This window comes from Eptesicus fuscus, chromosome 22 (assembly GCF_027574615.1).
Source record: "Eptesicus fuscus isolate TK198812 chromosome 22, DD_ASM_mEF_20220401, whole genome shotgun sequence".
Lineage (NCBI taxonomy): Eukaryota > Metazoa > Chordata > Mammalia > Chiroptera > Vespertilionidae > Eptesicus > Eptesicus fuscus.
Genome location: NC_072494.1, coordinates 3,576,905 through 3,600,128, shown reverse-complemented (window position 1 = coordinate 3,600,128; position 23,224 = coordinate 3,576,905). Strand labels below are relative to the sequence as shown.

General features: G+C 46.5%; 1 protein-coding gene across 1 annotated transcript in view; it reads left to right on the top strand.

Moving 5' to 3' along the window:
- The window catches only part of COL11A1 (collagen type XI alpha 1 chain), a 141,768-nt gene extending 129,677 nt beyond the window's left edge, over positions 1-12,091 (top strand). Inside the window, exons 58-67 of the mRNA XM_008147090.3 lie at positions 2,788-2,841; positions 3,700-3,807; positions 4,562-4,615; positions 4,709-4,744; positions 4,831-4,884; positions 6,053-6,302; positions 7,509-7,621; positions 9,214-9,282; positions 10,343-10,576; positions 11,693-12,091. Of these exons, the coding sequence (XP_008145312.2) occupies positions 2,788-2,841; positions 3,700-3,807; positions 4,562-4,615; positions 4,709-4,744; positions 4,831-4,884; positions 6,053-6,302; positions 7,509-7,621; positions 9,214-9,282; positions 10,343-10,576; positions 11,693-11,839 (1,119 nt within the window). The 3' untranslated portion in view covers positions 11,840-12,091. The remainder of the gene's footprint in view (positions 1-2,787; positions 2,842-3,699; positions 3,808-4,561; positions 4,616-4,708; positions 4,745-4,830; positions 4,885-6,052; positions 6,303-7,508; positions 7,622-9,213; positions 9,283-10,342; positions 10,577-11,692) is intronic.
- The last annotated feature ends 11,133 nt before the right edge of the window (positions 12,092-23,224 follow it).

The window sequence follows — 23,224 nt, the reverse complement described above, 5'->3', positions numbered from 1 at the left end:
TACAGACATGTAAACTCCATTTTCCAGAATTAGTTATGTGCAAAGGGATTAATCCAAACGGCAAACAAAACACACAGCGCTCTGCAAGTGACACTCATTACTTTGAACAGGCGAGGACTTCCCTATCGTAACTTAATTTTACAGAGATGAACACTGAGCACTTATCTCGGAGACATTTACATACGCAGAAAGCCATCAAAACGGGGTCTCACAGTCTTAATTATTCAGGGAATTGGAGTCATTCCTTTTAGTAAAAATGTCACCAGAATTTCCTCTAACATGAGTGTCTTTTAACTTTCTCTGAAAAGTTAAAGATCCGTTATTTTAGTGACTGAATAGAAGTTACCAAGTTTTGAGTGACTTCAAGCAGGAGATTATCAAGTCAGCACGCGACCTCACAGGCCCTGGGCCGCCCCCCCCCCCCCCCCCCCCATCTGCACTGTTCAGGGAATATTCTCCATGAATACGGGGCGCCCCTAACTGCAGAGTGCGAGCCTGGACAAAGGAAGCGCTTCGCCTTAATGTCACCCTAAAATTCGCCAGAAATTTTTTTCTTGTTATTTCAGATTTTTCCAATAAGTATTCTGACCTTTTTCCCGGATGAAATAAACATCATGCTGGAGCTTTCCTCCGGCTAAATGGTTATATTAAAAATAAACCTTCAGACAGGCCACCGGGAGGCAGCTTGCAGAAGTCTGTACTGCTGGCTCTTAGGTGAATGTGTGTTCACAGAGCGAGGGAGGGGCGGAACGCCTCAAACCCATCGGGGCCCAGAGTGACCCGGAAAGGGTCAGAACTGAGAGCGTGGGTGCCCAGCCCCCGCCGGCTGCTTGCTTTAAGGACATATCGTTGCTTTTTCACAGCGTTTGACTGTGATAGCTAATTTTAGTGAAGATGCTACTTGGTCCTCAAAAGGGGAGAGCAAGAGGAGTCATCTCTAGGATGTCCTTCATGGCCACTCAGTGGTCTTTCAGGCTCAGCTAACGGACATTCACTTTTGGGGGCAACTATTTTGATCGGAGCGAGGCGGAGCGGACCCCGGTCACTGGCTGAGGTCACTGAGCCTGGAGCCCAGCGCTCCCGCTGACCACTTTAAGAAAGTTCCTCATCTGTAACGTGAGGACAGTCACAGCCTCTGTTCTGGATGTTAGGACGTTTCATGAACTATTTTAGTTTTGAAGGCAGGTTAGCATCTCTGTGTTGGGCCTAAGCTTGTATTATGTCTTATTCATTCCAGTGTCGCTGAAAATTGCTCCGTGTTCATCTTTGGACACGTTTACCTTAGAACTACCTCACAGTCCCTCTTTTCACAGGCTGATCAATAACAGAACCCACAGCGTTCTCTGTCAAACCACAAAGGCCTGAGTAAAGGGTAGCCGGGTAGGAAACTGCAGTTTGATTATTTTTTTATGCCGCATTTAAACTCTCTGTGAGCAGGTCGAGGTGTGCAGTATTCCATAGTGATTAGCATGCCCAACATAACGCTTGCTTTTTACCAAATTAAATATTATTTCACAATATCGCAGTGTCTGGCAACGGCCAGGCAGCGAGTTTTGCGATGTTTATCAAAGCTCGCCGTCTGGGGGCACGGCGCATGTCTGTGTGTTCCAGACACTTAAGGACGTACCTCCCGTTTTCTTTTCCACAGCATTACTTATGAATTATGCATTTCTCTAGGGTTTTTCAATTTACAGTCTCCTAAAGGGGAACTAGAAACTATGTCCACTTGGAATAACAGCTTTAAAGGCAGAGTTAGTATTCTGACGTGTCCCCGGTTCAGAGGGTTATTTATAACTACTGCTCATATCAGATCTTCCCCGACTGCTATTTCCAGCGGATGAAAATGATTAGAAACTGGTTTTTGCCTGGCAAATTCCTCCTTAGATATTGATATTGTAATTTCATAGAGATTATTAGCTTAGAGGTATTAAATAAGAATTTCCTGTACCTCCTTCACGAATAATATTCATAGAAACGATTTAAAATGCATTAGAAACACAAATAAATGTCTGGTATAGTCCTCATTAAGCCCGAGCAATTAGAATTCCTAGGGTTTCTTCCTTTTTTGGCTCTTTCGCTTGTACTGTTAGAATGTGATGAGGAAGCTGATTATAGCAGAAATGAATAATAATAATTAACATTTACATTGTGCTTCAGTTTAGGCAGTGCTCTTACAGGACTGGTGTTTCTTTCATGACAACAATCCTTGGACACGGTTGTTATTATTAGGACGCTTTTCTAAATAAAGCTCAGAGGCATTCAGTGGTAGACGCAAGTGTGCCCAGCTCGTGAGTGAGGGGCCCGGGCTGGGGGACGCAGCCATTGGAATACCGATGCCCAGCAGGCGGCATCCCACCAGCTTTCTACCACCGCGACCTTTCCCCAAGTGTACTCCACATCGAGGTTTTAAATTTTACTGGAAATAGCGTAATCTTTGAATTTGAGTTTAATGACAAAATATTTGAGTGAATAGGTGTTATTTGGAAATCTCTTCTTCTAAAATTAGTGCATTTAAAAATGTACCCTTCTCAACTGAAAAACTACATTTCTGTCTTCATATTTATTTAATCAAAATGATCATTAATGAATTTTATTATTATGGTTAAATATTCAACCATAGAGTTTTAAACATACAAAACAGTTTAGAATTCTGAAAAATAAATGCTGGTCATTATTATTTTTTTAAACTTGGTCAAAATTAAGTTGGCAGAGTTACCAAAACCAAACTTGCTCTGTGCATAGTACCATGATTCTCTCTATGTGTGTTTATTATTTCTCATTATTTAGGGACCTCCCGGATTACCTGGTCTCAAAGGTGACCCCGGCTCCAAGGGCGAGAAGGTGAGACTAAGTCTGTGTTCGTACAGTTTTGATACTCTAGTAGCAGAGACCATACTTTTGCAGATTAAAGTCACCGAAAGGGAAATTTCAAAGACTGTCTTTACTGTTCTAACGAGGACAGCGCCGTCAGGCCTTAGCGCTCCAGGTGGACTTAGACAGGAGACCGTGCACAGAGCCGCAGTGAAGAAGGTGCCAGAATGCAGCGCTGCCTTTCTCCGTGGCCCCCGGAGGGACCGGATGGGGAAAGCTGAGGTTGTGCTAAGATAGGAATTCAGAAGCAAGCACAGGGAATAGCAAAAGGCCCGTCTTCACGCTTTAAACAAGGAAGTAAAACTTTGAGCAGACTCTCTTACACATAGTCATGTGATCTCCCAAAATGTATACTGAGCTGCACCAAATCATTTTTTTGTAAAATAAGCCTTTTTCAGAATGGCATTATTTTTTTTTTGGATTATTTTTAAGTTTCTATATATTTCTTAAAGACTGCACAGTCTATTAAGAATAGAAATCATTTCGCATAAAATAAGATGCCTATTAGAACAATGAGTCTCAAGTTGTTTACTTAACCAACATCTCACACCTGGTTATTATTGGTCCTGTAGTTGAGGGAATTCCCGGCCAGTAAAGGAAACGCTGGAGATGCTATTTATAGAAAGCCACAGTACTCCCAGCCCTCAGCACGGTCAGTGTCAGCAGGAAACGATCATGGAGGTGTGGACAGAGGGTCTTCATCCCACATCCTTTCAGAAAGTTCAAGTTTTGTTTCATAAATTTAATGCGCAGTGATTTTATGACGAGAATGGACCGCCTGGCTGTAATTTCTGTAGTGTTACCATGTCCTTTCTCTGCCTTCCACAGGGGCATCCTGGTTTGATTGGCCTGATCGGGCCTCCAGGAGAACAAGGCGAGAAGGGTGACAGAGGGCTGCCCGGGACCCAGGGATCTCCAGGAGCGAAGGGCGACGGGGTGAGGAAAGACATCAGTTTCCTGTCCATCCCATGAGACACACACACAGCATGTGCAAGGCCTTCGTACTTGACCAAGGAGGGGATTTAGAGCGTCTTTATTCTAATCTCCTTGCGTCAGTGCTGTTTTCAAAGAAAAATTTATTTCACCTTAGAATAGATAAATTAAAAGCATGCCAAGTTCGAATCACAGAAGTTACAGTTCAATAGTTAATTGCACTAACATGTATTGATCCCCAGCACTTGCAAATCATTATTCTGAAGGCTGCAGGAACATAAATATGTATGTAGACATTGAAGCAACATACACTGAGTGGCCAGATTGTTATGATCTCTGAATGCATAATAAGCTGGCCACTCAGTGTATAGCCTATATAATAAAAGGCTAATATGCAAATTGTCCCCCTGACCAGGAGTTCGACCAGCAGGCAGGCTGGCCAACCGCCCATGTCCCCTTCCCCCTGGCCAGGCTGGCCGGACCCCACCCATGCACGAATTCATGCACCAGGCCTCTAATAGACACACACACACACACACACACACAGAGTGGCCAGATTATTATGTGTTCAGAGATCATCATAATCTGGCCACTCTGTAGAAAAAAACAAAACAGACTGTCTTGCCAAGTTATTTCTTAGATGGACAATGGGAAACGGAAGCTCTTCTCGCGTACTGTTTGCGCTGTGCACTGCTCTGCAAATCACGGCAACGTGACGCTGAGAAAAACCCTCTAACACGGCTGACTCTCTCCCCAGGGAATTCCAGGCCCTGCCGGTCCCATCGGGCCACCTGGTCCTCCAGGCTTACCAGTAAGTACCAGGGAAGAGAGCTTTATAAAGTAACCGTGCACCTGCCCCAGAGACACAGTCCTCATCTCTGTGACTCGCTCTTGCCTTTTCCAGGGCCCTCAAGGTCCCAAGGGGAACAAAGGCTCCACGGTGAGTACCCGGGCCTTCGGCGCTTCTCAGCGAGGCGGCCCCAGTGCCTTGTTCTCCGTTCACCTCGTTCCTTCTCCTTCCCACAGGGACCCGCTGGCCAGAAGGGTGACAGTGGCCTGCCAGGGCCCCCCGGGCCTCCGGTGAGTGCGCGGAGAGGAGAGTGGCCTCGGGGCTCTTAGGGTCCCGAGAGGACGCTCCACATGTGTGAGGGGGGGGCACATCCTGCCAACGTCCGATTTTCTGGGGAACGGCAACCACATCCGGGAAGCTCCGGCCTGCACGCCGAGGCCTGTCCATTGGCTTCGCTGTGCGAATGTAGATGCTTTCATTATCTCTGTTCGGGTAGTCCTGCTCGTATTGGTTTCTTAAGAAAATCATGTTTTGATGTCAGATTTTCATGAAAGCCACAAAGATACGTTTACATCAGACACTCAAAACAGAGGGCCGGCATTGTTTTCCCGCCGCATCTGACGATAAGAAAAGCAGTAATATTCACACACACAGCCCGTGTGAACGCTGGCCTTTCCAGGGTTCACACTGAGTGACGGGTCCTGGGGAAAGGCTTCAGGCTCCTGGCCTGGCCTTGCTTCCCAGCTGTGGGGGGTTAGTGTGCGTCACCCACAGCATCTTACTGTCCACCCAGGGGCCCAAGCCCCGGACCAGCATGTCGGCAGGTTCTTTCCGAGGGCTGGGGGGCCAGGTCTGATGGAGACCTCCCGCCCGGCGCATAGACGGCCGTCTTCTGCTGACGCCTCTTCACGCTGACTTCTGTCTAGGCAGGTCTCTGTGCCCCATCTTCCCTCACCCCAAGGAGGCCAGTCTAGGACCCGCCCTGATGCTCTCACAGTCACCTCACTAATTAGAGCCACAGCACCCCCATTGCCAAATGAGTCTTATTCTGAGAAACTGGCACTCCAGACCTCTACATGTGAGTTTCTGTGGGACACGATTCGACCCATAACGATGTGGATCGACGACTTAGTGTAACTTCAAGTCTGGTGCAATTTCTTTTGAGTTTGTTCATTTATAAATGTTTGAAACAAGCTAAGGTGGATTTGTAAAGGACTGAAGTATCATCAAGCACAATAGACACCTCCTTAGACAGCACAAGAGCCTTAAAGTGGCGCTCCGTCTTCAGGGGCGGAAGCTAATTGTGGGGGTACGGGCTGTGGATGAGGACGAACTAATAAACGAGAGCAGGCTTCTGGGGAATGTCCACGCGATGCGTGCTCCGTCACCAGCAGTAACTCGGCTCTGCAGGCTGTCCGACCGCAGGAAACACGGCCTGGTGTCCTCTCTCTCTCGCAGGGCCCCCCCGGGGAGGCCATCCAGCCTTTACCCATCCTGTCGCCCAAGAAGACGAGGAGACACACGGAGGGCATGCAGGCCGACGTGGGGGATGCTACGCTCGACTACTCGGATGGGATGGAGGAAATATTCGGTTCCCTCAACTCCCTGAAACAAGACATCGAGCACATGAAGTTTCCCATGGGCACGCAGACCAACCCCGCCCGCACGTGCAAGGACCTGCAGCTCAGCCACCCCGACTTCCCCGACGGTACGTCCGTGACACATGGCCCAGCCCAGGCCCAGCGCCTTTCCGCTCCGGGGCGCGGCGTCCGCTCGTGCTTTCTCGTTAAGTGTTAAGTCTCCAACTAAAACGCGAGCCAACAATTTATTAATTCCAATCTTATAGACAGAAAAAGTCATTTATGCTGCATAATGCAAGATCTGCTTTGGAAAACCCGTGCCTGTTAAATAAGGGTTCATTAAATTATGACAAGATCATTTTCGGATGATTATAGATAACATAGGTGCACTTTGCCTTGTAATAGCAGTCATAGAATGGGGTTTATGTGTGCACACACATGTGCACGTTACCATATAATTATTTATATCGTATACCCTAACTTACTTTACATTAATATGAGTAAAGCCAACATGATAAAATAGCGTAACAATCATATTTGATCCAATGAGCAGAATATTTAAGAATTAGGATAGCTTGGAGCAAAAATTGGTTTCACCCATCCACCACTAACCAGAACAACTGCTCACACCTATTTGCCATCTTTACCCACCCAACACCAACGTCACGGCCATGCACAGGATAAAATGTGTTCTGAGCCACTTAGATAACGGCATTAACAGAAAGCGGCCTCCAAATACACAGGCCCCCCCTGCCCCTGAGGGCCCCAGGCTGAGGAGGAGGACATAAACTGCAGGAAGGAGTTTTCACTATAAAGTAATGCTCACGGGTCATCCTTCAGGCCGAGTAGATACTACCACCACCTCCATTGTTCCCAGTGAGTAAACCAAGGAGATATACAGTGGCTATTCTACTCAGCTGCCTTCGGTGGTAAATAATACCGGCGGGTTTAAGGTGGAGCGTATATCTGCCTCCGTGTGCATGCGATTTCATTGCACGTGAGCAGTAGAAGGTTACTATTAGAGGAGATGACATGGAAGCTGAGGCCTGGAAGGAAGAGGCGTGCTAGGAATAAAAACGGGTGTCCAGGCCGAGGACCTGGGGTCCGTGCACAGCTCTGAGGCAGACAAGACAAAAGGGTCACTTTTTACTCTTCGAACACAGACCCCAAGACGACCGAAAGCGTACGAGAAATCCCGGTGGGGAAAGATGGGTGGATATTTACTTTACCTTCTTTCTCTCTCTAATGAAATTGGGTACATAACGCAGTTGATTTCAGACCCGCATGTGTTTGCCCATGACCTTTGCCCATGACCTATTGTTCCCTGCCTCCAGGTGAGTACTGGATCGATCCTAACCAAGGCTGCTCAGGAGATTCCTTCAAGGTTTACTGCAATTTCACGTCGGGCGGCGAGACGTGCATTTACCCAGACAGGAAATCCGAGGGGGTGAGTGCCAGCGTGTTGGTGTGACTGCTGACGGTTCCTGCCGTGTGTTTGCAATATTGAGCTAAACAGGAAAATTATCCTGTCATATTTCCATTCATCTGCTTTCCTTACAGAGTAATTAGAGCATTCCATTTGCATAAACATGACTAAGGCACCCAAGTGATGTGTGGCTTTAACAAATACTTCTCTCCTGCATTTTACCCACATGTGCTCTTATTGCACCTGTGTGCTCGCCAGAAGTCTAGGGCTTTCCACGACCAGCCGATCCTCAGGTTTCAGTGCATGGGTAGCAGCCTTCACGCCGCCCCCCACGTGGTAGAACTCACAGCTGTGCCTGATGCTGGAAATAGTTCCATAAGCATTCCTTTTTCCCATAACAGAAGAGCCTTCTCCACACATGCATACTTTTTAAAAGTTTAGTCCCTTCAAACCCATTTCTTTTTTTTTTTTTTCCCCCTCAACCGAGGATATTCTTACATTGACTTTCAGAGAGAATGGAAGAGAGAGGGAGAGACTGAGAGAAACACATCGATTGGTTGCCTCCTACAGGAGCCCAGCCAGGGCCCAGGCTAGAGAGTAGCCTGCAACCGAGGTACATGCCCTTGACCAGAATCGAACACAGGACCCTTCAGTCCACAGGCTGACGCTCTGTATCCACTGAGCCAAACCGGCTAGGGCCAATCTCATTTCTTGGTTTTCACCTAGCAGTATCAGTGTATTTGAGTTCTATCTTTAAAGCTAAGAGCTAATTATTAATATAATGAAAGATTTTTCACTGGCGTAACTATAGTCTCCAAACACAATACAGGTGGGAAATTTTGCCTTTATGGTTTTTAATAAACCACATTTTTCTTAGGAAATGGCGTGTGTCTCAGAGTTACAGAAACTCCCCAAGTCAAAACACTGGCTTTGTGTGCAGGGCGGGGCGTAGGGGCAGGAGACAAAGCAAACTTGCATTTCCCACCTGCATGGCATGTGGGGAAGCGTCACAGAGCTCCTGGCACCCCAAAGACCTGTGGCAAAGAGGAAAACGCACCCCCTTATACTGCTGACTCCAGTGCCCTACCGTGAGGCCTTGGCGAGCCGTACGGACCGCTCATCTTCGCAAAGCAAAACGATAAACGCAGATCTCTGAGATTCAGAGCGTTCTTCCCAGCAGGGAACGGCCAGGCTCGCTTCCCGCCAAGGACTTTCTGTAGCATCCGCCTCAGCTGCTGGTGGGATGCTTTCAGGACTCGACCTTGGCTAGGAATGCTGGTGGTGCCCGCCAGCGGCTGATGCCTCGTGGCACTGTGAGGGCCTCGTTGGCAAGGGGTGAGCTGGGAGGCCCAGCTGTGTTCCCTGCAGCCCGCGCTTGCCTTTACCAGATTGTTGCCCCTTCTTCTGAGCAGTGAAAGGAAACAGAGAAAAGGACTCGTCTTCACTAAACGCGATTCCCAGGATCCATCTCAAAGTTTGCCCTCTACATCACTTTGTGTAATCCAGAGCAGGCCATTCGGCATCTCGCTCCTGCTGAAAATTACTGATGTATACAGACGTGTTATTGTTCATGCTATTTACTGATTGTCTGATTCCCTGCTCTTTCGCAACAGGTGAGAATTTCATCGTGGCCAAAGGAGAAGCCAGGAAGCTGGTTCAGTGAATTTAAGAGAGGAAAACTGGTATGTTGGTACCTCAACATGCAATGGTTTCTCAGGAGCTTCGTAAATGAGGCTCAGATTTCCTATCACTGATGGTGCTAGTCTAGATTATACGAAGCAGGACCTATGGCTCTTACACTACTGTGGCACAGACTTTAGAGAAATCTAAAATTTTCTATCAAAAAAAAATGTAGATATACTAAATTTTCTAAAATCATCATCAATTAGATATACATTCTGTTATCTGAGATAGACATCATAAAAATGGTTCATGTTAGAAACATCAGGCAGAGAGAATATATCTACTTAGTATCTTCGATTCTGACAATTTCATTTTGTGTTCTTCACGTCTATAAGATTTCATTTCAATATAATCTGGATGAATTTCTTAATTTTTTCTAAAAATCTAAGTTTATATGTCTCAGCTGAGCCCAGCTCTTTTGATTATACCCCATAAGACAATCTATAACTTTGGTAAAAGACAGTTTTTAAGGCTTTGCAATTAGGACTATTTTCCTTACTAAATCCCAAGCAAATGTTTTCTGACAACACATTCCCTGAGAATGGACAAGCAGGCGGGTCTGAGCGGAACAGTAAAGACCGGAGCTGCCTGAGAGACCATGGCCCCATGGGAACTGCGGGGACGCGTTTACAAATTTGCTTCCAGTTGGTACACTGCCATTTTTAAAGGAGTCGGCGAAATCAGCATAAACATAGTTCACTTTACGTGGCACGGAGAAACCTCAGTTTTCACTGCTTTACTGTTAGAAAACACAAATGCAAGGAAAGGCTTTTCGGGAACAAAATGGTTTTCTGATGAGGAAACTGAAGCCTAGAAATAAAGTGATTTTTTTTCAAAGATCAGCAGTGCTCACGGCAGCTCAGGTGGGAACAGCCCCGATTTCTAAGATCCTGGCTCTGGGTCTCCTGCCCCTCAGCACACACGTTCCTTAAAGGGACATGGCTCTGAGGCCCACCCGCACGCTCCGGCTTCCCGGGTCCCCGCCGACGGGGATGTCATCCCCTTAGGACCGAGCGGAGGAGCAGGGTCTTGACGTGTCTTTGGCGTGTTTGTTCCCAGCTTTCCTATCTGGACGTGGAAGGCAATGCCATCAACATGGTGCAGATGACCTTCCTGAAGCTGCTGACGGCGTCCGCGCGGCAGAACTTCACCTACCACTGCCACCAGTCCGCCGCCTGGTACGACGCGGCCACCGGAGGGTACGGCAAAGCGCTCCGGTTCCTGGGGTCCAACGACGAGGAGATGTCCCACGACAACAGCCCGTACATCAGGGCGCTGCACGACGGCTGCGCGGTGAGTCTCAGCTGCGCGGCCCGGGCACGGGAGGCACAGGGCCCGCGTGTGGCCCCATGGCACACAGGCAGGCAGTGCCTTTGCTAAGATCTGATGCTGATCACTGACATGTGGAAATACAGTCTGTTAGAAACCTCTGATACACACTCAGGAAGGAGAGAGAGAGAGAGAAACATCCATCATGAGAGAGAATCACTGATCGGCGGCCTCCTGCACACCCCCTACTGGGGTTGGAGCCCACAACCCGGGCATGTGCCCTGACCTGGAATCCAGCCATGACCTCCTGGTTCATAGGTCAAGGCTCAACCACTGAGCCATGCCAGGTGGGCAGGCAGACGTATTTTTAAAGCCACAACAGAAGGTAATCTTGTTGATGAGGGCTTGCTGGTTGGCACTACATGACACCAGTGTAGACGCCACTGTTACTTCCAGAGGATAAAACTAAGAAAAGTATCTTTTTCACACCCTGGGAACTGCATGTAAGAAAATGGCCCATAGACGCCCCCAAAAAGCCCAGTTTTGGCTGATGGCTGAAGAGAAGGCACAGTTACAAGTGAGCAGGCGCACCAGGGCCAAGGAGAGGAGCTGCCCGCAGCTCATGGGAAGGAGGAAGGAGGTGCTTTGGGTTCTGCAGTAGAAACGCGCTGACCGCTGTGCACAGGCTTCCTGTACACCCCGGGACTGCTCTCTCCTCTTGCATTTAATTCCTAGATTCAAGTTTTCCTTAAGAAAATTTGACTATGACTCTATCTTATGATTCTACTCCTAAGGATATATTACTTATGTAGGCGTATAACCCAATACCAACATTAGTTTTCCTATTAAACAGTAATTATCAATTCAGTAAGATTCTCTTCAACCGTGCAATTTATTAGAGTATTATTGTTGGGTAATTATAGCTAAATATGAAATGGCGGTGCCAGCATTCAGTATTTAAAACTACATATGACATAAGTGATAACAAGAAGAGTTTATGACCTCAATAATGGCAAATTTGTGCTTCCACTCTCCTTATCTTCCTACCTCCCTTCAGAAGCTCCCTAAGAAAAAAATAACATCTATGTTAAAACTATAAAGTGATTGCATAACTTGTTCAATTTCTGCTTAACTTTACAGTCCAGAAAAGGCTACGAAAAGACTGTGATTGAAATCAACACACCGAGAATTGACCAAGTCCCTATCGTTGATGTAATGATTAATGACTTTGGTGATCAGAATCAGAAGTTTGGATTCGAAGTTGGCCCTGTCTGTTTTCTTGGCTGAGGTTAGGACGAAGAACATGTGAAATCAACAGCAAACATACCTTGGTGCCACCCACCCATTTGATGCCACATGCGAGTTTTGAGTAAGGATGGCATAGAAAACAACTCGTCACGTATACATGTACCCGTTAGGAAGTACTGACGCCCTCATCAGTGAGGGGCAGAATCACATGGCAAAAGCTTTGAAAATAATTTAAAAAAAAGATAGTGTGGCTGAGATGGAAATAAGCCTTATTCTTGATTCCCAACTTTCACCTCTCCTTTTCCTATTTGGATTTCTTTGGTGCTGTAGAAAAAAAAAAGAGAGAAAAATATATATTCATAAAAGATATGGTGCTCATTCCCATCCATGAAGGATGTGCTAAAACAGTGTGTTTAATAAACTGTAATTATTTTGTGTACAGTTCTATACTGTTATCTATGTGTCCGTGTCCAAAACTTGCGTGTGTGTCTGAATTCCATTTGGCTCGAATTTTACGACAATCGCAGAACTATGATGGCAATAAATGTATGTATTATGAAAAAAATAAAGTTGTCATTTCTGATGGCTCTAATTCCCTGTCTCCGATGAACAATAAAATGCCTTTGTACATATTGCCGTTGAGGGGTTCAGTTATTCGATGCCGGCAACAAATTTCTCCGAGGCGCGCGTCCATCAACGTCTCTGCTGACAGTAACGTGGACGGATTCCAGCCAAATAGACGCATCTGGATGCTTTATGCAGTGCTATACCTCAGCTTTCTTTCTTCCCAGAGTCCAGGATCTCACAGGCTACTTGTATATACATGGAAAACAAGCAAGTTTCTATTTCCGGACAGGAGAATGTGTCTGAGAAGCTACTTAAGAACACACGGATGCCTCCATCAATCAGCTGTACAATTTTGTTACTACCTTATCTCACCGCTCCGGCGCGCTTCGGTCACGCAGGTTAATATTCAAAGTGGGAAGCTAAGCAATTATTTATGAATATGTTCAATGTTGTACTTTTCAAAAACAAATCAGCTTCTTGAATTGGATTCTGAGTTGCATATTATAAGAGTCTCCAAAAATCATTTTACCTGCACCTGCCCAACAAATATTCTTTCTTTTCTTTTAATATCATGCATTATCAGACCTACCTAATTGCTAAAGTACATAGATATGGTGGACTGTTACTAACAGTGCTTGTTTTAAAAGTCATACTTAATGAACAACAATCAAAACATCTTTTCCCCACTAAGCTATTTTCTTTCAGGTAGCTTGAAATAGCAGTAAAATTTAAAAACTACAAATTGAACTTTGTATCTATTCTAAGTAATATATGTCAGACTTGAAAATAAATGTTTTATTATTGCTTATATGAAGTGTTAAGTTAATTGATGCCAGATTCCACTGGACCCTTTCCAACCGATAATTTATCACGAAAGCGCATACCTGTAATGTTGACATGAAAACGTGAACGTGTGTCCTTCAGAAGTTCTTTTATTTTTGAAATTAAGTTTGTAAATGTCCTTTGGAGAAGGGAGATATGAATCGTATAAATAAACTCAAGTCTTGTCTACCTGGGTCGGTCCTTCTCTTTCCTAAATCGGTTCCAAATCGCTTTCCCCTGCAGACAGGGCTTCCGATTCTGCGTGCTGACCAGCCAGGTTGGAATTGTTTTACATTTTAAAAAATAATAATATCCTTCTCAGAAAAGTTGTTTAAATCTCCACTTGTCTAAAACGTATCACCACATGGTAATACTCTATTTGCAAAATAAAAATAGGTTACATTTAAAGTTTCAGCACAGGTACTTCTCATAGGTAAACATTTTGCAAGGTTTCTAACATATTAATAATTTCAGCATTAAAAGTATTTTCAGAACTTTTTTTGAAACAAAGTCTCTAAATCACCCCTGAAATAATATTGTTAATGAAGAGGGGTTCCCTACCTCAGACAATTTAATAAATGAATGGCAATAACACTATTGTGCATATTGATCTATGCTGGGAGAGCTGTCCATTTAAATAAAATAGCCTCAAATTTGGCACTCAATAGAACTATTTCCTACTCCTTTTATGTGTGGATACAGCCTTCTGCTTAGAATCGGATTTTTTTTCTCTCTTATTATTGATTTAATCTAGACAAAAGGAAGCTCAGTGGAATAGAAAAGGCATACTCTGTGTGTAAGTTATTCATGCATAGACCATGAAGAATAACACTGACTTCAATGCATGGGTGGATTCTTGGCCAGATGTACATAAAAGTTGGTCGGTCTCTATGAAAATTACCAATACAGAAGGCACTATTTAAAATGAGTTCAGATACTACAGAAAAGCATTTATGAAATGGACCAACACCAAAAATAATCAGAAAATCCTGGAAAATATCAATGTGTTTACTAATTCTCTGAAGGACTTCTTAGTTTTTGGCTGCCATTTCTGAGTGCCTCTTCATAGGAAATTGTATAATTTAATTTCTATAGAAAGAATAAGTTTTTTTCCTAGCATGTTAGATTAAAAATATTTTCATTATCAATAGCTTAGAGATGTTTCAAAATTGCGTCTTGTTAAGTATTTTTAAGTTTTTAGATCCTTTTAAATCTAGGGAAGAGTTCTGTCAGACTCCTTTCATATGCTCACTACACACGTGTGAGGATTCCTCAGAGACCGGTTCTGTGTTTTACACCTGCCTCCTCGCCCACTCTCCATAGGTTTCATGTTCTGGACCCAAACAACACACACGCCATGGTGAACTCTGTCCTCAGACCTTTCTTGTTATCATAACACGGGGTAATAGGATTATTCTGGAAAACCGTTTCTCTTCATTCCTGGCACTCATTATGCAGAAATATTAACTGCAAGCCATATAAGTACAGGGTGTCCCCCAAAAAGATGTGTACACCCCTTAGCAGCTGATCTGATGACATCTTGAACATGGAATGGATTTTAATAAGCACTGCCTTTGCACTTATTCAAAGTGTGCGTGTATATTTTTGGGACACCCTGTATGTCCGACAACCCCCGTAAATAAATCACAGCCCCTCCTTGCGGGTCCTGTACCCCCCAACACAAGAGGGAGCGCCGAAGGGAGCACAGAGTGGGAGGTTGCGAACCGTGGGCAGGTCTCCCCAGGCTGCTGAGGAGGTGACCCTATTTCTAGGAGCTCACACAGCGCTTCAGGTGGAGCCCGTGGGAGAGAAGGACCCCGAGGCAGCTTTATGGGGTCACGGTGCACAGTCCTCTGCATGCTGGGTAATTGCACAATAAATGAGTCCCCCAAGGGCCGAGCACACAGATGTAGATGGAGAGCCAAGTGCGGTTTCCACCTCCACGTTCCCCACCTCTCCCGGCACCCCCAGAGCGAGCGTTCCCTTCCAGAACGGGGCCAGGAACTCAGGAGCGCCCTTCCTCCCGGACCTGGAGAAAGAGGGGGGCGCTCTGCAAACGGCATGGTCACAGACGCCCACGTCAGCCAGCAGCCGCGCGTCAAACACAAGCTCCAGGAAGGATGCTCCACGGACCCCAGAAAGCGCAGCGGCATCTCTGTAAGTAACGGGGAGCCCCAACGCAGCCAGTCAGGGGGCAGGCTGGGGGCAGAATTTTTCATTGAATATTTTCCAAAGATCCAGCCAAGCGGTTTGAATTTATCAACAACATAAAGGCAGGTAATAACACTGATAATAATAATAAGTGGCACATTTTATGATTGGCCAAATACAGGGGCGGGGACAGCTATGGCAGGGCTCTGGCAGTGATCAGGGCCCAGACAAGTGTGTGCGGTAATGGCCGTTAGTATGAGGTAAGAGGAGGTACAGGAATTTCCCACCTCAACAGCAGAAGAGAGATAAGTGCGTTAATAAAGGAGACAATGATTACACCATAAAAAAATCTCTCATTAAAAAACAACTGCTCGCTCTTCTTTTTCTGTTGGAGAACAGTGAACAAGGGTTTGGCTTTCATTTTTCTTCCCCCACCTGCAGTTCTCCGGGCAGCTCCCACCAGCTGGCCTGAGGCTTAGAAACAGGGAATGAAGCGTGAGCCACGCCCCAGCAACGCGGGTCCGACCACCACAGGGAAACCCCAGCGGAACCTCAGAGATAACACGAGCCCAGCCATGGGAACCGGCCCATCGACAGCACCGCGTGAGGCTCCGGCCGCGACGTCATCTCACAGCCCAGCTCAGGCAGAGAAAACACTCAGCAGTGCTCATCGCGGTGAAGAAAGCCGCGGGGCAGAGAAAATCCGAGTGTCTGAGGAAGCGCTAGTGTTGATGCCTGTGGTTCCCGGGACGGGTGGCAGCTGCCCCCACAGGGGTGACGGCTGAGCCATGTACCAGCTCCAGGCGCATCCACATTCCATACAGTCACACTGGTCCCCGGGACGGAGCCCGCTGGGCAGTCAGCCCATGGCTGCTCTTAGGGAGCCCCACTCCGCTGCTGGGCAGAGGTTCTCTGTGCCCCGAGCTGTTTGCCAAACACGGGACAGGGTCCCCCATGAGCTGGAGAAAGACACGGGACAGGATCCCCATGAGCTGGAGAAAGACACGGGACAGGATCCCCATGAGCTGGAGAAAGACACAGGACAGGATCCTCCATGAGCTGGGGAAAGACATGGGACAGGATCCCCATGAGCTGGAAAAAGACATGGGACAGGATCCCCCATGAGCTGGAGAAAGACATGGGATAGGATCCCCCATGAGCTGGGGAAAGACATGGGACAGGATCCCCCATGAGCTGGGGAAAGACATGGGACAGGATCCCCCATGAGCTGGAGAAAGACATGGCACAGGATCCCCCATGAGCTGGAGAAAGACATGGGATAGGATCCCCCATGAGCTGGGGAAAGACATGGGACAGGATCCCCCATGAGCTGGAGAAAGACATGGGACAGGATCCCCCATGAGCTGGGGAAAGACATGGGACAGGATCCCCCATGAGCTGGGGAAAGACATGGGACAGGATCCCCCATGAGCTGGAGAAAGGCATGGCACATGGCACAGGATCCCCCATGAGCTGGAGAAAGACATGGGACAGGATCCCCCATGAGCTGGAGAAAGACATGGGACAGGATCCCCCATGAGCTGGAGAAAGACACAGGACAGGATACCCCATGAGCTGGAGAAAGGCATGGGACAGGATCCCCCACGAGCTGGAGAAAGACATGGGACAGGATCCCCATGAGCTGGAGAAAGACATGGCACATGGGACAGGATCCCCCATGAGCTGGAGAAAGACGCAGGTCAGGATTCCCCATGAGCTGGTCTCCCCTCGGCCTGACCTCCAAAGCATCTGAGGATATTTCTATGAACCACCAGGAGGACTGTTGCCTAGCAACCGGCAGCCCTGAGGATGTCACTAAGGGGAGGGTAGCTGAGGTCTACACTGGCGTCCAGAGACTAACCTAGTGGAATGCGTTGGCTCATTTACGCCCATTTACACCCCTTTTTAATTCGTTGCTAATGTTGACAATCTTGAATTTCTGGCCCCTCCTGGAAACGCGGGGCTCTGACACAAGGTGGGGCAGTGCCCAGGGCGTCCTTCCGAGGGGGGGCGCGAGCTCTGACTCGCTGTGCCCTCAGCTCGCCCCTTGCTTTGCGAATACCTCATCTGCTTCCTGTGCGCTGGCCTTCTGGGCATGTGAGTCCTAAACCCAGGTCGGATGTCTTGAACAAAAGCAGCAAAGCAGGATGGAGGTTAGGGGATATGGATCAGAGAAGGAGTTTATTGTCCCCCCTCCCAAATAAAAGGCCCAAAAGACTTATTGCAATAAACTCGGAAGACACTGGGCAGATCACCCAGATATCAAGGAAAGGGGGTCGGAACGGAGCTCATGGAAGGTGAGAGACACGGCAAGGAGGTAAGAGACTATGTGACGCGGTGGTTCACACTTATTTACCCCCAATAACCAGGGCAGCCCAACCCCAGAAAGACCCATCCGAGTAAAAGCCTCTGTACCATGCACGGATCGTGGGGCTTAAACAGCCTCTATTTTCTTAGTTCAGGGTGCAGAATGGACAAGATGAGGGGGGGTGGGGAAGAGAGAGAGAGAGAGGGAGGGAGGGAGAGAGAGAGAGGAAGGGAGAGGGAGAGAGAGGAAGGGAGAGGGGGAGAGAGGGAGGGAGGGGGAGAGAGAGGGAGGGAGGGGGAGAGAGAGGGAGGGAGGGGAAGAGAGAGGGAGGGAGGGGGAGGGAGAGGCAGGGAGAGGGAGAGAGAGGCAGGGGGGGGGGAGAGAGAGGGAGGGAGAGGGAGAGAGAGGAAGGGAGGGGGAGAGAGAGCGAGAGAGAGAGGCTCTCTGGTGTCTCTTCATAGGGCACTGATGTCATCGCGAGGGCTCCACTCATGACCTCAATGACCTAGGACAGGACGCCCAGGAGAGGCCCTCAGACGCCAAGGGTGCAGTTCAGAAGGGTCTTGGGCTTGGAGCTGTGGACTCCGCCTGGCCTGGGCACTACCCTCTGGGCACGCGGATGTGTTCGCCAGTCTGCCAGCTGCCAGCGAATTTCACCTCAAACCGAGGACCCTCCAAACTCCGCAACAAAAGCACAAAGGAGGTGCAGGTGGAGCTCAGAGGGAGACCCCATGAGACGGTGGCGTCCGGTTCCTAAAAACAATGCGGTCAAGAGCGCAGGGCACAGGAGTCCGGAAGTGGGCGGGGACCCTGTGTGCTCCATCACTCAGTCCTTCCCTGTATGGAAGCGGATGATCAGGAATTGATGACATTTAACAAATATACTGGGGCAGCAAGGCGCGGGGAGATGGGTGCTGTGAGGTCACCCCGCCAGTTCCGAGGAAGGGCGGCGCTGTTGTCGGCTTTCAGGCCGTTCCCACGCCTCCTGCTTGTCTTAACGGGGGATTTGTAAGGCAGCAGAGCCCGGACAGACAGGGACAAAAGTCAATCAGCAAAGTAATCCTCGGGCTTCTTCCCGCCTCCGCGGCTCCGGGCCAGCTCGGGGAGTCGGAACAGCTGCTGGGACTGGGTGCCGTGTCCGCGAGCCGCGCACCCCAATAAGCAGCAGTCAGTCTGCTCGCCTGTGTCAGAGGCCCGCGGAGTTAATTGGGATTAAGGCAGGATAAATTGCAGCCAGTTGGCAGCAGGCGCATTTGTATGCAAAGCTTAACCAAGCATCGGCGCTGCTGTTTTCCTTTATTTACAAGCAAACCAGGAGTTGATTGGTACATAATTTCGGAAATAACGACTCCTCATCAACATTTCCCCTTACGTCCGTGGCCGGCTGTGTTTCCTTGGGGTGGAACATTTTTCTGATAGATCGGAGTGGACTTCTGAATTGCAGTAGATTAAAATAGTGTCTTTTTCCCCTGGGGCTCCCCTACTTCCATCAATGAGCATCTAGGTGTACAAAAGGATTTCGAGATGCATACCTTTCTGTGAGTGATGCTTACAAAGGGAGCCCTTTTTAGATCTAAACCTAACGCTGCTTCCTTAAATTTGACACCTTCCACCAAATGCCCCTCTGCCTTGAGGTGGTCAGAGGATAGATTTCCATCTCATTCATTTGTTATACCATCGATGATATTAGTTATCTAACCATTCCATAGTATTCGCCGATAAGTCCTATAATAATAGCGATTTGGTAACCAAGTCATTTTCAAAAGGAATTTTGAAAAATAAGTCTGTAAAATGGATATTTCGTGTCTTCCCAGAATACGACACCTCTCCATACCATGCTTTAAAAAATCACTACCATTAGCCATTGTAATAGTGTAATATTACATACTAGAGGCCCAGTGCATGAATTCATACACAGGTGGGGTCCCTCCGACTGGCCTGCGATTGGGGCTGATTGGGCTGGCCAGGGGGAGGGACAGTGGGAGGTTGGCTATGGGAGCGCACTGACCACCAGGGGGCAGCTCCTGCGTTGAGCATCTGCCCCCTGGTGGTCAGTGCACATCATTGCTACCGGCCGGTCAACAGGTCGGCTGATCATAACAGTCTCTTAGGCTTTTATGTATATAGGTTTCCAAAATAGTTAATATTAATGATCAATTTTTCTACTTTTTGAGTCAGTAGTTTTTGTCATAGCAAAGGTCACCACGAAAGAAAACAGTACACGAGTGGTCTTGCTGTGGGCATGTTCCTTCTTCTTTAGAGCTGGCTGTATTTTAGATCTTTCTTAAGGTGGTATCTCCACAGCAAACCCTTCTTCCTCCTGTTTCTGGATCCTACCAGCTAAGTAGGAGCCAAGTGTTTGGCTATTAATATCCTACTTTGTAGATTGGCAATGCCATGGCCTTTAACTGTGGCTATTTTTTTTTTGTACATCTACACAATGCAGTAATAAAGTAAAACAAAAAAACAAAACACACCCTAATATAAACCAAAGTCATATTTTTTTCACTTTTTTAAAATATCTATTTGTATTGACTTCAGAGAAGAAGAGAAAGGGAGATAAAAACATTAATGATGAGAGAGAATCATTGATCATCTACCTCCTTCATGCCCCCCACTGGTCATGGAGCCCTTACTGGGCATGTGCCCTGAACAAAAGTCGAACCGTGACCTCCTGGTTCATAGGTTGACGCTCAACCACTGAGCCACGCCGGCTGGGCCAAAGTCATAATTTTTAATCTTTTGTTCTCTTTTTTAAAGGGTTGAATTACTATTGGTCTACGCAGTAATACTGATGAATATGTGGTAAATTAAAATTCCATTTTGATTTCATGGCAATATTAATATGAGATCATACTGAAAATAATGATGTGAACGGTTCATGATCTGGCTGATCTGTTTTTATAGTAAATTTGAGAGATCTAATCTGATTCAAGAGTAGTTACATACCAAATGTGTAATACAAGTATTTTCTTTACTGATCATATGCTACAGGAAATAAAATCAAATGGAATTAATATCGAGAGATAAAATTATGTTTTATGGGGATGAGTGCCATTTAGGGATATTGGATGCAGTCAGCCCTTTAGCATTTCATCTTGACCGAGACGAGGCTAATTCGGTCCCCTCGGCAAACACTGCGCTGAGTCAGGCAGTTGCACCGAGGGGGCTGCCGAGCAATGACCTGAGCTTTCCCTCGTTCCAGTTTGAAACATCGGGATGGTCTTTTGCTCTGCAGGTTACAGAGACACTGCATTGGCTCAGGTGCTCGATCTTCGATGAGAGCTGCACTCAACTGCCATTGGCAATGACTGCTGTTAGCAAGAACGTGGGTCCCTTAACCCTCCACTAAAGGAGCTCAGGGAGCCCCAGCCGGTTTGGCTCAGTGGATAGAGCCTCCACTCATGGCCTGAAAGGTCCCGGGTTTGATTCCCGGTCAGGGCACGTACTTTGGTTGCAGGCTTGATCCTTGGCCTTGTTTGGGCACGTTCCGGAGGCAACCAACTGATGTGTCTCTCTCACATCGATGTTTCTCTCTCTCTCTGTCTCTCCCCTCCCTTCTACTCTAAAAATCAATGGAAAAAATATCCTTGGGTGAGGATTAAGGAGAAAGAAAAAAAAAGAAGAAGAAACTCAGGGACAGTGGAGCAGAGGCCAAGGAGACAAAATATAAACATAGAAATGATCATGGCAAGGAAGAATTGCAAATAAATGGTGAAATTAAATGTAAATGCACTTTGCCATGGAAAAGAAGTACACCATTTTATAGAGAACATGCCGGGAAGCCAGCCACCCAAGGTTCATTATGGAAAGATCCGTACTGTAAAATCTGCTATTGACTAAGAGCTCTGAGCTATTAGCCAGCAAGAGAACTGAGTAGGATCTTGACCTAAGTAGCTGGGCTCATGTGGATTATCTACTGAGTTTGATGTTTATAAGATCTTATATAACAGACAGGCTATATGGCCTTTTAAAAACAGAGATAAAATTATGCAAACCTGGTATTTTTGGTCACTACAGCACTCACTATACACCTGCTGTCTTACCCATGCATCCTGGCTTTGACCTTCAATCGTCAATGCGATGAGTTTATGAGGCTTTCTCTTCATGATATAATGCAAAACTGACCTTGTCCTTTATCCTCTGTGAAACATACTACTGCGCACTGTGATATAAAGTTATTTTCACCTTATGATTATGGTGGGGATATTTCTGATCCTAGCAAATCGCAAATTCCAGAGTAGAGCTAGACATCCGGAATGGAGTGGGGGTGTAATGAGCAATCTACTGATGGTTTAACACTTCAGCAGAAATATTTCAGACAAAAAAAAAACAGCATTAATTTCTCTCCAGGGCATCCTCTCAAACTCCTATTTCACTTGTAAAGACGCCTTTATCCACTTCATGACACCCCATCATCCCTTTCCCTGCACACATGCTGCTGCTCACTGTCCATCTCACAACGTGAGTTTCCGTTTTGGGAAGAGAGGTTTACTGACCTTTTTTTTTTTTCTTCTTATGCCACATGTGCATTTTAAAATAAAAACCCCCCAACTTAAACCAGGAAAAATGACTGCAGTGGACACAGTGAATGGTCATGAAAGCATGGACAAGTCCTGAGCATGTTCTATGCCTCAGAGTTCACAGCAGTAAGCCGGGTAGGAACTCTTTCTTCCAGACTTCCATCTTCGGTGAGTCATTCCCCCTTGTGTCTGCAGTGACTCCTCGGAGGACATTGCTGAAACAGTGTCGAAGCCAAGAGATGGTGCAGAGCCGCTCACGTGAGCGCTTCTAATGGTTCCTGAACTAGCAGCGGAGGAATCCCCACAGAAGGGCTCATCATAACACTTGGTTAGCATTTTTGTTGAACAACTGCCTTTTCATCCGAAGGAAGCCCAGGAGGAAAATAGAGCGTGCAGACATAGGACCTGAAGAGTAATTAAAGGATGTGCCGAGAGGGAAGTTTGCTTTTTGAATACACTGGATGTCCACAGTGGAATGTGTTTATAAAATTCAATTCACATTTCCTCAAGTTTCACACAGAAGTCAGAGTTCCTAGAATTGTATCGAATCATTTCATTTGTATTTAATGATCTCGTTTTAGAATCTTTCGCTTTATTATAGGCAATGGATTGATTGTGCATGATTGCTGTTGTCATTAAGATTTAGAATCAATGTCATTGGGTGAGTATTGATTAATTGCAGATATTTAGATAAAGGACTCACAGATCCCAGTAGGATGGTATTAAATTAGAGCATGGTCCATTCATTAAGATTTTGGTTCGTTTGTTTGCTTAATGATAAAGTGTGGTGATTTCATAGCAACAAATATCCTTTGTTTAATTTGTTGTAGAAATTCATAATAAAGGTCTTAAAATAATTCTATAATTAAATATAGAATATATACTTACTTTGACACACTAATTATTATGATTTTAAGTCAAAAGGAAAGATGGAGGTAATATTGGTTTGGATAGTACATATTTTCAGAAAGGAATATTACAAATTTTAAGTGTCCCTGAGACAGTGACCCACAGGCCATGTCTGCTGGTTCTTTGAAAGGATAAACAAGATTG